At 38.3% G+C, this 12,941-nt stretch overlaps 1 protein-coding gene across 2 annotated transcripts; it reads left to right on the top strand.

Moving 5' to 3' along the window:
• Positions 1 to 2,941: 2,941 nt before the first annotated feature.
• Positions 2,942 to 11,405, top strand: LOC124411464 (leucine-rich repeats and immunoglobulin-like domains protein 3). Of its 2 annotated transcripts, XM_046890572.1 has the most exons (14): positions 2,944 to 3,975; positions 5,709 to 5,780; positions 6,124 to 6,267; positions 6,482 to 6,619; positions 6,713 to 6,853; positions 6,938 to 7,225; positions 7,384 to 7,527; positions 7,622 to 7,860; positions 7,947 to 8,093; positions 8,179 to 8,493; positions 8,576 to 8,857; positions 8,940 to 9,215; positions 9,314 to 9,604; positions 9,723 to 11,405. In XM_046890572.1, exons 1-14 carry the CDS (start codon positions 3,725 to 3,727, stop codon positions 9,890 to 9,892), a joined length of 2,898 nt encoding a protein of 965 aa, XP_046746528.1. In that variant the 5' UTR covers positions 2,944 to 3,724; the 3' UTR covers positions 9,893 to 11,405. The 2 variants fall into 2 exon arrangements, with proteins under 2 accessions (XP_046746529.1, XP_046746528.1); XM_046890573.1 differs by lacking the exon at positions 8,940 to 9,215 and having other exon boundaries at positions 2,942 to 3,975.
• The last annotated feature ends 1,536 nt before the right edge of the window (positions 11,406 to 12,941 follow it).

Here is a 12,941-nt window from a genome sequence, read left to right as displayed (position 1 = left end):
GTGCATTCACTCGAGTCTCCACCACACGAGGAAACCTCTTTGTCAATGTTTCGCGTAGACTGCGTCGTTGCCAACCTATTAGACGAATATTTCTTGAAAATGGCGCCAAAACAATTCCTCAGATTTCTTATTCAAATGGCGCCACAGTAACTCTTCATATTTTTTATTTTCAAATGTGATGTTTAACGGAAACTTTTTCAAACTCAGTAATACATGATATATTTTATTTTTTCTATTTATATCCTACAATCTGAATTTTAAGCATAAAGATGTTGGAAACTTTTACTTATGCAATATGTTTTTATTTTTAATATTTGGTACCACCAACTTATCAAGTAAGTGCATTTGAAAATTGCAGACGCTATCTAATTGGTGCATATTTTCTCAGGAATCTCGCAATTGGTAGATTTTCAGTCTGCTGTTTCGATTTCACAAACCAGTTTTAGAATTTCGCCAACAGTCTTGAGATTTCGTCAGAGGTCTTCAGATTTTCTTCGGATTCCGGGCTAAACGGATCTAAACCAATTTCTTCGGGGCTGGCAATGCTGGTAGACTGCAGCACTGTCCAGTCTAGCCGTGTTTCCCGCGTTATATTTCAATTTGGGTAACTTGGGCCTCTACAAGTTACGGGCGTATTCGATTTCATTCAAACAGTCGTTGATATTATATTACACTCACAACAGCTCAGTCAGCGAAGCAGTGAATGCATGCTTTGCATCGTTGCAATGTGCAAATTCATATTAGCACACCGTTTTTTTAGTATAGATAAAAAAAGAAACCGGTCAATTATTAATAAATTGATCATAAACATAATTCGTGGGATGTTAACGTTATATCTGTTATTATCTCTTACGAACGCAATACGTAAAACGAATATTTTATTATTGTTACACAAATGAAATGTGTTGCAGTAATACTACTCTAATACAAAGCATGCGAGAGAGCCTTATCTGTGTTTCGCGGAAATAATAATAATAGCAGGCCGCAGGTGCGAGTTATGTGGTGCTTGGGCATAGCGAACTGACAAACCAACGCCAGTGCATTGTCCGTCGAGTCCGACGAGGGTACATTTGTAAGCCACGGATTAGACGCGGTCCGCTTATAGTCGTATGTTTTTTTCAGAGCCGAGTTACAAGGACACACTGAGCGACGGAGTTTGGAGCTTACGAATGCACCGGTAACAATTTCGATTAGAATACCACCGCTAAACCGGTTGTGTATTTCTATATTTTTCTAAATTATATTGCAAAAATAGAGATGAAAGCGCACGTACTTAGTGCATTCTGAACGAATGAATAGTCATCGTTTATACGTTCGATTTTTTCATCAGTGGATGGAATATATCTATGACTCTCAAGAAGAGCACATTTCTCCATCCATACCACGTATACATTGGTTTGGGCATGTGAACTGGTGCATCAAGATTATTTCGCCAATTAGGAAACACATAAAAGGCTATCTTGTGCTTCACATAGCCACCGTCTTCTTGAATATGCTGCAAACATCTTGTAGCGACTCTGTAATGGGTCACATATCGTAGAGCCGTTCTTGTAGATTGTACAAAATCATCTTATTCAAATTTAAATGTAAAAATACGTAGAACCATGAGATGAACTCAAAAGTGACTATTTTTGACAAGACTGTACACATCTGTGTACATATTTTTGTAATTGTAATATTTGTAATTGTGGGTAAATTCCATTCCAACTACCATTCTCTTTTTTGTGTTTAAACTTTTTTTATTTCGAAGAAACATGTGTTCAAATAAGAAGAGAACAAGTATGTACATCAATTCCAAGAGCTATGGTAATATTTTATACGGCAACAAAAGGTGGCCCCTCGATTTGGCCTCGACGAACGATCCGACTCTGGCTCGACGCGCGGTCTCGATGTGCTGGGTAGACTGGAAAGGCGTTTTAAGGTTTAGCGCTTTATAAGTCGATGTTCCAAGACGCGCTCCGCTCCTTCTTTCTTTCCGTCTTCCTCTTTGTTGCGCCCACGAGAAAAGATGCTGGTGCACCGAGGCGATAAAATCCTGGAGGGAGGGGAATCCGCACCGGGTCCAGCGGCTTTATTCCTTGCCCGGTTTGCCCGTGAATGCCTACTTCCATTTCAGTATAATAGAGAATGGTTGCGGCACCTACCACCTACGTATGGTAGCCGCAGCCCGCACGTCCAGCATCACGGTGTGCGTGGAGCAGAGCCCCCGCTGTTCGCCTACTCCTTTGATTGTGAGTCGGGCCGGGTTTTCTACCTGTTCTGATGGTGGTAGTGGCCGTCCATGAGCAGTTCAGACTCGGACGTCGTCGCCGACGATCATGGACGGTGTCCGCACAACCGCCAAGAGGTTGATCTACCACTGGCTTTCATTCGGATATTCGTTACTCTCGTTTTGAGTATTTCTCGCGTCTGTTAATCGCCGGTCAAGTATCCGCCGCCAAGTATCTTTCAATTCCGGCCAGTGTCAAGTGGCACGCTATCAGGATCGGTAGTTGTAACTATAATCATATTATCTCTAGAGGTGTGCGGTGCCAGCCTGCGGTTATTGGATGCGGATACATTCGTCGTTCCTGGCTTAGAGCTGTGTGCTGTCCGTGAGGCGTGAATCTCCTACCCCCACCCTTGTTTTGTCACGCAGCGGTGCCCAAAGCCCGCCTGCAATGGCGCATTCAACGTCAACTTTGCCGTAACGTTATTTCGATCTTCGCTTGTTCCGCGGTACACGATGTAAACTAAAAGCTACGGATCCAACCGCTGCGATTCTTTCTCTAAGTTAAAACAAAATTGATAAGCGAAAGAAAAGAACGTATGCACCAAGAAATAACAATAATAATATCAACAATATATTGTCGAATTGAAATTATTGGATGGGACTTTGATCAAAAAAACAAACGCGTATCAATTTCTTAACTGAAACAGTTGAAAATCAATACCTTTTGCACTTCTAGATTGTAGTAGTGGTCAAGACGAATAATCATCGCTCGAACTTTAATCTCCATAATTCCTAGTGTACAACTTGCGTGGAATAGTGTTGAGAGGTAAAAAATTTCAACTCCCACGGTTACGTCTATGCTCTACAATTCGACCCGCACCTGAGAGTCCAGGGCCACCAAAAGTGTCGCTTTCTGCGCATGCGCAGTGGACTCACTCGACGGCAGCGCCGCGGCTCGCGACTTATCGTTGGCGGGTCGGAGAGGTACTAACCAGTGCCTGAGCAAAGGATGAGTAAAGGGCAGCATCAGCATCAGCGTCGACGGTAGTCGTCCGTTAGTAGAGCTCAAAATACGGGCGTCGCTATGGTGGCGATGATAGTGCGTGGGTCGTCGTCTTCTCCGTTATTGTTGTGGTGGTGATTGCGAGGAATGTTTGTTGCTGCGAATCAATAAACCAGCAGCACCGCGTAGTGGCTGTTAACACGTTGTTTCAGTTGCTCGCATATTGCCATTATCGTTCGCGATATTCCGATGATATTATGCTGCTGAATCGACGGCCGCCTCGCAGCACCAGAAGCAGAAGCAGAAGCAGCAGCCGCCGCTTATCGCTATGGGGTATCGCCTACGGTCCTAGTAGTACGTACAGCAATACGTCCGGCGGTTAGCAAGTAGTATTTTCTATTCATTGTGTAACCGACACAACGAAGTCGCCGAGAGCGCAAGAGAGATAGAGAGACGCCCGGACATATCGACGAAACCGAAGACGAAGACGAAGTCGAAGACGTCTTATCATGTCAGAATCGAGCGAGGTGAGCTCGGCTCGAAGATGGAAGAGAAGAAGATACGTAATTTTTATCAGCCAGCTAGTCCTGTTATTGTGTGCTGATGACACTCGCGCCAAACCTATGCAGGACTCAGGTATATTGAACAAATTGGACTTGCAGTGCCCAAGAGAATGTAACTGTCTAGGAAACGTTGTTAACTGCAACGGGCTGCAGCTCATCGATGCACCCAGCGACCTACCACCATGGATCGAGGATCTGTAAGTGATTGTTCGAGTCGAACGAAAGAGGATTAATAACAGTAAATAAAGAAACTCTTTTCTTTATTTGCTGTTTGTTATTGTTTTCCAGCAGCTAGGCGATTATGTTCCTTATCGTTTTTTCCCCTATAATAGCCCCTATAACTCTGGAACTGTATGTACCAGCGTCTATCTGACCGTGGGTTTAAATTGAACTATCAGGAATTAAACTGGATATTATTATATTACTCCAGACAGAACGAGGGGTCGTTCTCTGTAAGTGGACAGATTGATTGAATCCTCTTACGGTTTGGTCAAAGTAGGGTCGCTCCTGTGCATCGTTGTGCAGTAATCTGTATTGTCTTGTACGTGTATTCGTACATACATAAGAGAAACTAAAGTTTCTCATCGGCAACACAGAAGAAATGTTTTTATTATTCTTAAATGACGATAAGAGGATATGATTATTTGCTTCCGGGGTTCGAACATCACGGTTCGGAGGATCAGGAATTATGAAGGAACCATGAATAGACCGTCCGATTGATATTCAGTTAGCTTATTTGTGATGACAAAAGTTTTATCTATATAATTCGACTCGTATATTTCTGATAGAAGCTGTCCAATAGTTGATAAAAGCACTTGTATAGATTACAGAGATCTCTGATTAAGCACTATCATAGGTACGGCGGCATACTATATGGATTGAGAAACCTTACAAACAGGTCAATTAAACAACTGACATTTGATATTTCAAAAGTAAACTTGTCACTTATTTAACCTGGATGATGCGGATATACGGATGTGTATTATGAACGTCGAAAATAATTTTCCCCGACGCCAATTGTCGTTGGAAACACAGACTATATATAAATAAATTTTGAATAATTTTATTCCTTTTGTTCAAAATTTTTTTTATACGCTTTGCGAAATGATATTGTAAAAGCCAGATAGAGCTGTTTTGTATCTACCATTGTTCTGAGCTGTAATCTGTGCAAGAACACAGTTATCAAATGGTCGTTATTCTCTGTCAGCTGAAATTCGAGGCGGTGTGTTGCGATTATTGTTGTTAACGGAAAAGAGGGGGGAAACTAACTGAGTTATTCGCGATAGTAATTGACCCCCAAATATTCGTTGTAAATATTTTTGCAATGTGTTTTCAATTATTTAATTGAAGATTAAACTATTGAAGCTACTGTAAAAACTGCAAAGTGTTTAAAAAATTTTAATTTGTTATTATACTCTAGCCTTTGTATGAATATCTTTATAAAAAAATAGATTTCAAAGTGGTATTTCCTTTCGCCGTGACGCTAAACTGTTGCCGCTCGTCGACAGAAATATAAATCGAACAAGCAGGCATACTTAATTTTACCAGAAAACATTTTTCCTTATATACATACATGTGTTTTTAATATTATCTCTCGGAATTAACGCCAAATGATGAAATATTTTCATAACGATTCTCTTAATCAATACTTACGTGACGTTGAGGCGTGTTTAATCAGCTGTGGGACATCCCCGGCATTAAGAATTGTGCAAATTTTTTTTCCTCGACAATAAAAAGCAGAATCATTATTAGCAATGTCAAATTAATTACCAAGACTCTCATGTTACCTTATTTTTATCACACTGCAAATCATTTTACTCTGTTGCGCAATGTAAACAGATTTCTTCTTTATGTACTTTTCTCTTTAATTTATTGCGATGACTTCATATCATGGAATTATTATTTAAGAAGAACATTTCAATACTTGCAGAGAATTGAAGAAAAATAACTTTTCAAGACTGGAATCTAACGCTCTGGTTCATCTTACCAAGCTCAGGGTTTTGTGAGTAGTAATTAAATTAATAATAATAATAATAATATTATTAATAATCATCATTTTACCAAATTAATCAATTTATCATGAAATCGCCACAAGGCCGAAGCTAGCAGCCAGAATTCGCAGCCGAACGTTCTAATGTTCATTTCGAATAAGGTATTGAAGTCTGAAAATCAAAATTTTGTGAAGAAACTTGAATCTTCAATACTGTTATACAATTATGAGTATAAAACTGAACTGCTTTTTGCTATTTCCAAAAAGTTTAACATATTTGGCCGTTAACTCTAGCTGCTAGCTTCAGCTTCATCAAATTTTCACCAAATTCATCTAATTTCTGCTACTATTTCAGAGATGTAAGTGAAAATCGATTAAGTGACGATGTGAGCGAAGCACTGAATAGCTTGACTCAATTAAGAGCGTTGAAGATTAACAAAAATCAATTGAGAACCTTGCCCAATCTGTATTCGCTCAAAAATCTGACCCATCTTTCGATGTAAGTAAATTTTTTCACCCGTAGCGAATGTTTGTTTGACACTTATCGCTTCCAAAATTTTGTGTTACATTTGGGCAAAATGAATGTTAAGGTAGCTGACGAAGCTGCGTGTCTTGAATGCTAGATGAAACATCGAGCGATAAGTGTCGAATGTAAACCAATCTTAAGATTTGTATTTTCTGAATCAAATTCAATTATCAACTTTTTATCACAGGACGCACAATCTGGTTCAGTCTATAGACGGACAGATTTTAGTAAACTTACCGAGACTTCAGTTCTTGGACCTCAGCAGCAATCACATACCTGTTCTCCAGAGAGAGTCTTTCCTGGCTCCAAATTCCCTCACATACTTGTAAGTATTTTTTTATAATTTAGAACATATTCAGTAATTTTTTGTTGTAGATTAACGATGCATTGAATTTTGCTTTACCTACTTATTTTTCAGGAATTTAAACTCAAACAAAATTCGAGTAATAGAAAATGGGAGTTTGGACAATCTTACATCTCTGAAGGAATTACGATTAAATAAAAATCGCCTGACCCATCTAAAAGATTTGTTTACAAACCTTGCTGAGCTGAGAATCTTGTAAGTATTTTTTGTCTTTTGTTTTAAGCATTTTTCGTCGTTATATTTTCACAGATGATAAAATGATTTTCTCTTCATTTTCAGGGAATTGAATAGGAATGAGTTGGAACAAATCCAGGGATTGAGTTTTAAGAATTTGACCAGTTTGGAGCAGCTGAAATTGAAAAGGAATAGAATTAGGTCTTTGGACACAGGCGCGATCGTCAGTCTGAACAATTTGTCTGTATTACAACTCGATCACAACTTGTTGACAGTTGTAATGAACGGTGGATTGTTTGGACTCTCGAAGCTCCACATGCTCACCATTTCGCACAATAAAATCGAAGCGATTAAATCTCAGGCATGGGAATGTTGCCAGAACATCACCGAGCTGTTAGTGTTTACATTTTTCTATATTCCGAAATAAAAATCACACAGTAAAGTTCTTCAATTTAGCTATAATTTCCGGATATTGTTCCGCGTTGCTGAACAGAAATTATACGTATATGAATATACTATTTTGGAATAAGTGCCTAATTTGCCATTTTCAGTGACTTGTCGCACAACGAACTGGTATCGATTGATCAAGGAACCTTTCAGTACTTGGGAAAACTCGAACAACTGAAATTGGATCATAATAAAATCACATTCATCGCGGATGGTGCTTTCAACAATACACCAAACTTGAGGATACTGTAAGCAGTTATATCGATCGCAAAGTTTTTCACGACTGTGGTGAAAAGCGGTTTACTTCGCTACTATTTACTTGTTTTCATTTTCTGTTCGCAGCGAGCTTAACGAAAACAAGATATCTTACATGGTGGAAGACATTAATGGGGCTTTTGCGCCATTGATAAATTTGGAGAAACTGGGACTCGCCTCAAATCGCATCAAATCTATAAACAAGAACTCTTTTGTCGGTTTGATGAGACTCACAGAGTTGGATCTAAACGGGAATAACATAACAAGCATTGCGGAGAACGCGCTTATTTCTATGCCGAATTTGTCTAGATTAAGAATGAAGTCCGGTTAGCAATTTCATAATAATACTTTTCTTTTCCTTCCGACTTTCCAAGTTTCGGTTTCGACTTATGGATAAAAAAATTCATTACAGACACTCTACTTTGCGACTGCGGACTCCAGTGGCTGAGCATTTGGTTACGCAGCCATAAGTACAGCGAGGCAAGAGTTCGTTGCGGGTATCCCAGCGCGTTGAAGGGAACACTGTTGACTGAACTTCATCGCACAAATTTTACTTGCGGTAGGTGTAAAAAAACGAATTAAGATAAATAAAACAGCGAACTTGTCTACAAAAATTTACACACGTAACAACGGAAATTTTTTAGACGAGCATCCGAAGCCACTGATCATCGGCGAACCAAAAACTCAAATGAGTATAAAAGGAGATAACGTGACGTTGTACTGCCGTGCTACGAGCACTGCGAACACTCCGCTCCGATTTACATGGAAGCACGACAACGCCGAGTTGAAAAATTTCGATATCAAAGTCGACACTGAGTCTCTGGAGCGTGGGATAACGGAAGCTTTGTCAAGCTTGTATCTGACAAATTTAACTCATGCGGATGCGGGAAGGTATCAATGTATGGTCAGCAATGATTACGGGACAACGTACTCAGCTAAGGCCAAAATAAGCGTCCTTGGTGAGTGTTATTCACTGATTTCTCTTTCTTCGGCTCTGATCATAGCCTTATTACATGTTGTGTAAAATTTTTGCCCGCACAGTGTATCCGTCATTTACGAAAAATCCGCAAGATATGCAAGTCCCGGCAGGTCGGACTGCCAAGTTGGTTTGCGCGGCGAAAGGTCAACCGACCCCACAGATAGCTTGGCAGAAAGATGGCGGGAACGATTTTCCGGCTGCTAGAGAAAGGCGGATGTACATGATGCCGTCGGACGACGAGTTGTTCATAGTAGACTTCAAAGTCGCCGACACTGGTGTCTATTCTTGTACGGCGCAAAACTTGGCTGGTACTATCGTAGCGAACGCTAGTCTTACCATAAGTGGTAAGTAATTGTCTGTTTGATATTGAAAAAGAGAACGAGAATTGTAAACATTTAAGAAAAATCCTTACTTTTCTCACACCAGAAACACCGTCGTTTGTCAAACCCATGGAAAATAAGGAAATAATTGTCGGTGAATCCATCGTACTGGAGTGTATGGCGAGCGGATATCCTCGGCCAAAATTATTGTGGCGAAAAAATGGCAGCCCACTGCAGACCACCGAACGTCACTTTTTTACTGCCGAAGATCAGCTTCTTATTATCGTTGATACTATTCCTAGCGACGCTGGTAGTTACGAATGTCAAATGAATAATTCGTTCGGTACAGCCGTCGGCACGTCGCATCTTACCATAAACCCAGGTGAATATTATCCGTTGGAAAACTAGGAGCATGACGTTAATGATGGACCGGCGATATTCTTATTGGTTTATTTTTTTAACTTTAATTTCCTGTTTCAGTTTCGGGTTCAATGGTCAACGAAGATGATATGTTGGGGATAATTATCATTACTGTAGTTTGCTGCGCCGTAGGTACTTCGGTCGTTTGGGTCGTGATAATATACCAAACCCGACGACGTCTCAGTATTAATCAGAGTGCTCCGCAACAGTTTCAAGTAGTTACTTCTGCACCAGTCTTAACCGAAGCTCAAACTCATCTCTACCTGGACACCAGTTCCCAACACAGCAAAGACAGTGGTACGGGAGACAGCACTAATCCAAGCAGCGATCAGCTTCAACTATGCCTTCCCGGTTAGTGATTGGCTGCCGCAGAAGGAATTGCATATGTTTCGCTCAATGTTTATGAGTTTTTTAATTACGTAACGGCTAAAAACGTGTAATCTTATAATTTTCAACGTTTTGTTTTCAGAGGAAATCGTTACTACCTCTACGAATAACGAGGAGGTGGAAAACATTTGCGGCTCGGATCCTCTTTTGGGTTACACAAATCACGAACGGCTAGAAGAGGGGCAGTCAGAATCAGTAGCGGATGATGCAAGTTCTGTGAACATAAAGCCGTACGGTTGGAATTGCGAATGAGACGAAAACGGAAGAATAAACATTGGATTAACAATTGTGTAACGTTGGCGATGGATGAAGAAAAGAGAAAACTTTTAAGATTAAGGAAACGATGAGGAAGAGAGAAATAATAATGAATAACGCATAGTATTTTTGAAACTCCTGCAACGAATCAGAACAATATTAATGATAGTGATTCCTTGCAGATAGTTTTCTTAGTATAGAGAAAATTTTATAGTAACAGATACACACAAACAGGCAGGATAGAAGCAGGCAGCACACAACAAACACATAGACAGACACACGCAAACATAAACACAAACACACACACTCAAACATGGCAGCATTACAAACAAATACCACTTAAAACAAGTCAAGTATTGTTGAAGTTTTAATATTAAGACGTGTGATTCAATTAAGCTATTATTATCGAGGATAAACCCTTTCGATGATTGCTCGAATCGATGCATGGATGTATTTTATACGCAAGTAATTATACTTATAATCGAGTTTTTCGGCGCACCGGTGAGATATGATATAATTGGCCTGTACAAAAAGCTTTGCGATATGTGCAGGTGTGTACGTTTAAAGGAAGAAAGAAAACAATCATGAAAAAACCGTGTGTATCGGTGAACTTATAATTTGTACATATTAAGAGTTAAAGGCGATGGATATTGATTGTATCACTGTGTATTATTGTACGTACAATAAATTACGGGTCTGCGGGTATGATGAAAACAGTACCTTCAAATTTCGAATAACTATTCAAGGCAAAAGTTAGCATTATGATATGTGCGTAAGATAAATAGAAGCCTGAGAATAAGATATTTTTGTATGTGTAAAAAAAAAGTAAGAAAGAAAGAAAGAAAGAAAGAAAAACTATTAAAAACTTCGTCAGGAAGTCTAATACCTGGTAAGTCTGATAATGAAAGTGAAGCCTGAAGCGCCTAAACAAAAAAATTCTAAAATTATGTACGTGTAGAAAATTAGAATTTTTCATTCTCAGCCTCTTCAAGCTATTTCTGCTTTTCGAATATTTTTTTAGAAACTTATTGTAGCTACCCTTCAACGCAATACCCGCAGATTTCGTAATTTTTAGCAATTTATGGCTATTATAGATTACGAAAATATACGCGTTATCAACCACAAGAGCCATACAGTAAACGAGCCTTTTGTGATAGATATTTATTCTAGAATATGATTTCATTTAGTTATTTATGTGTTATTTTGTAAAAAATTTCATCTAAATTTAACGACGATATACCTCTTTATGCGAGAGTCTACTATATTATTGCACATTGCATAAATACGAAAATGAGAAAAAGAAAGGAAAACACTAAATAAACAATAAGACGGCGAAGAAGAATTACATATATTTCGTGGTATTTGTCTTCCTGATAATGATTATGATTTATGATTATTATTTTCGTTTGTACACATGTAATTGATGTAACGTTATGCCATTTCTCGATTTATTTTTTTCATCTTGTTTTCGCCCTTCTCCCATAATGGGTTCTTTGGATTTAAACTTACTCAAAAATAACTCAACAATATGTGTTATGTTTATTCAAATTAATCGGAATTCACTTTAAACTTCTAATAATTGCTCATTTCTTTTTAAATATAAGTAATAATCTACAATGTTACACGGCGGTAGTAACTGTATCTCTGTCTACGATAGCCGGCACTCAAAGATGTTTCCTTAGTATTTTTCATCATGCTATATGCATAATAAGTTTTCTTTTTCAGAAGTAATATTATTTGTTTGTTGACTAATTTACTATTTTCATTATTATTGCTATCATTATCATTATTATTATTATTATTATTATCGATTTAGTTTATTTCTTGATTGTTTAAACATACAAACATTATTATATACATAAATAGGTGTAAAGAGTACCTTGATAAAGAACAAGTAGACTCGTAATATCACGAGTTACATGTGCCGTATAAAGAAAGCATAGATTTTTTCTATCATGTCTTTTTTTTATCTTTTTTTTCGATATGCGACACAGTCGAGCGTGCAAATTATTCTAAACACTTTAGATACTGTTGGAAATATATTTTGTGCTTCATTCCTCTAACGTGTCGATCATATCGAAAAATTTAGTTGTGTATAATATGTGAAGTTTCAGTTGTATTCACTTGATGCCATCAAGTAATTCTCACACGGCGAAATTGACAACGATTGTGATGAACTCGCAGACAGTATGTTTAATTTTCGAAGAAATTGTTGCATTATCCCATCAACGAGTTGACAGCAGTTACTCGTATATGTAACCGTTTTTGTTTACATGTCTCAAGTTTTGTTTATTGTATTCATCATGATGGTGGTGACCAAGAAGTAGGATACAAAATTATGTGATGATTCCTATCTTAGCTGTGCATATACGCCACCTATTTTAAATGCCGTGAGCATGAGTTGTATCATCTGAAATAGGTTTTCGATATGATTAGTTTTTAAACGAACTCGTTAGTCAGTGAATCACGTCATAAATGATACGCTGCATGTGATACACCAAATATGGCATCTGTTTGATTCAGTATTTTTCTTGTTATTATGATATATCAAATATTATGTACAAATATAACAGTAAACTTAGATAATCGATTTCGTCGTATCATTAATCGCCCTATTATGAAATCTGGTTTCACTTTTCCAATTACTTGTCCTATAATCTTTTCTCGGTGATCCCACAATCCCTGAACCGAGAATACTTGATAAAAAATGAATAATATTTTGTAGTTAACAGAAGCTCTAATAGAGTAAAATATCGGAAAGAAGGCCCCACTTTTTTATGATCAAAAACTTTTCGTCCAAAAATCGATTTGTATGATCCTTTTTGAACTAATTGGACCCTCCAAAACGCAGAAAACACGTAAAAAAGAGCGTAGGACCAACAACAAAGAAACGACAATGGAAATTTTCAGTTTTTCGGCTGTAACTTTTGATGCGTTGTTCGCAGCGTATTGGGACTGCGCTCAATCGATTCCTCTCGCAAAATTACGTCGGAAAGGTACCTCAAAGAATTAATCGCAGCACTTTTCAGAATCGTCGAAATTTTCG

This window comes from Diprion similis, chromosome 10 (genome assembly GCF_021155765.1).
Source record: "Diprion similis isolate iyDipSimi1 chromosome 10, iyDipSimi1.1, whole genome shotgun sequence".
Lineage (NCBI taxonomy): Eukaryota > Metazoa > Arthropoda > Insecta > Hymenoptera > Diprionidae > Diprion > Diprion similis.
This window is presented reverse-complemented; position numbering and strand designations above follow the sequence as displayed.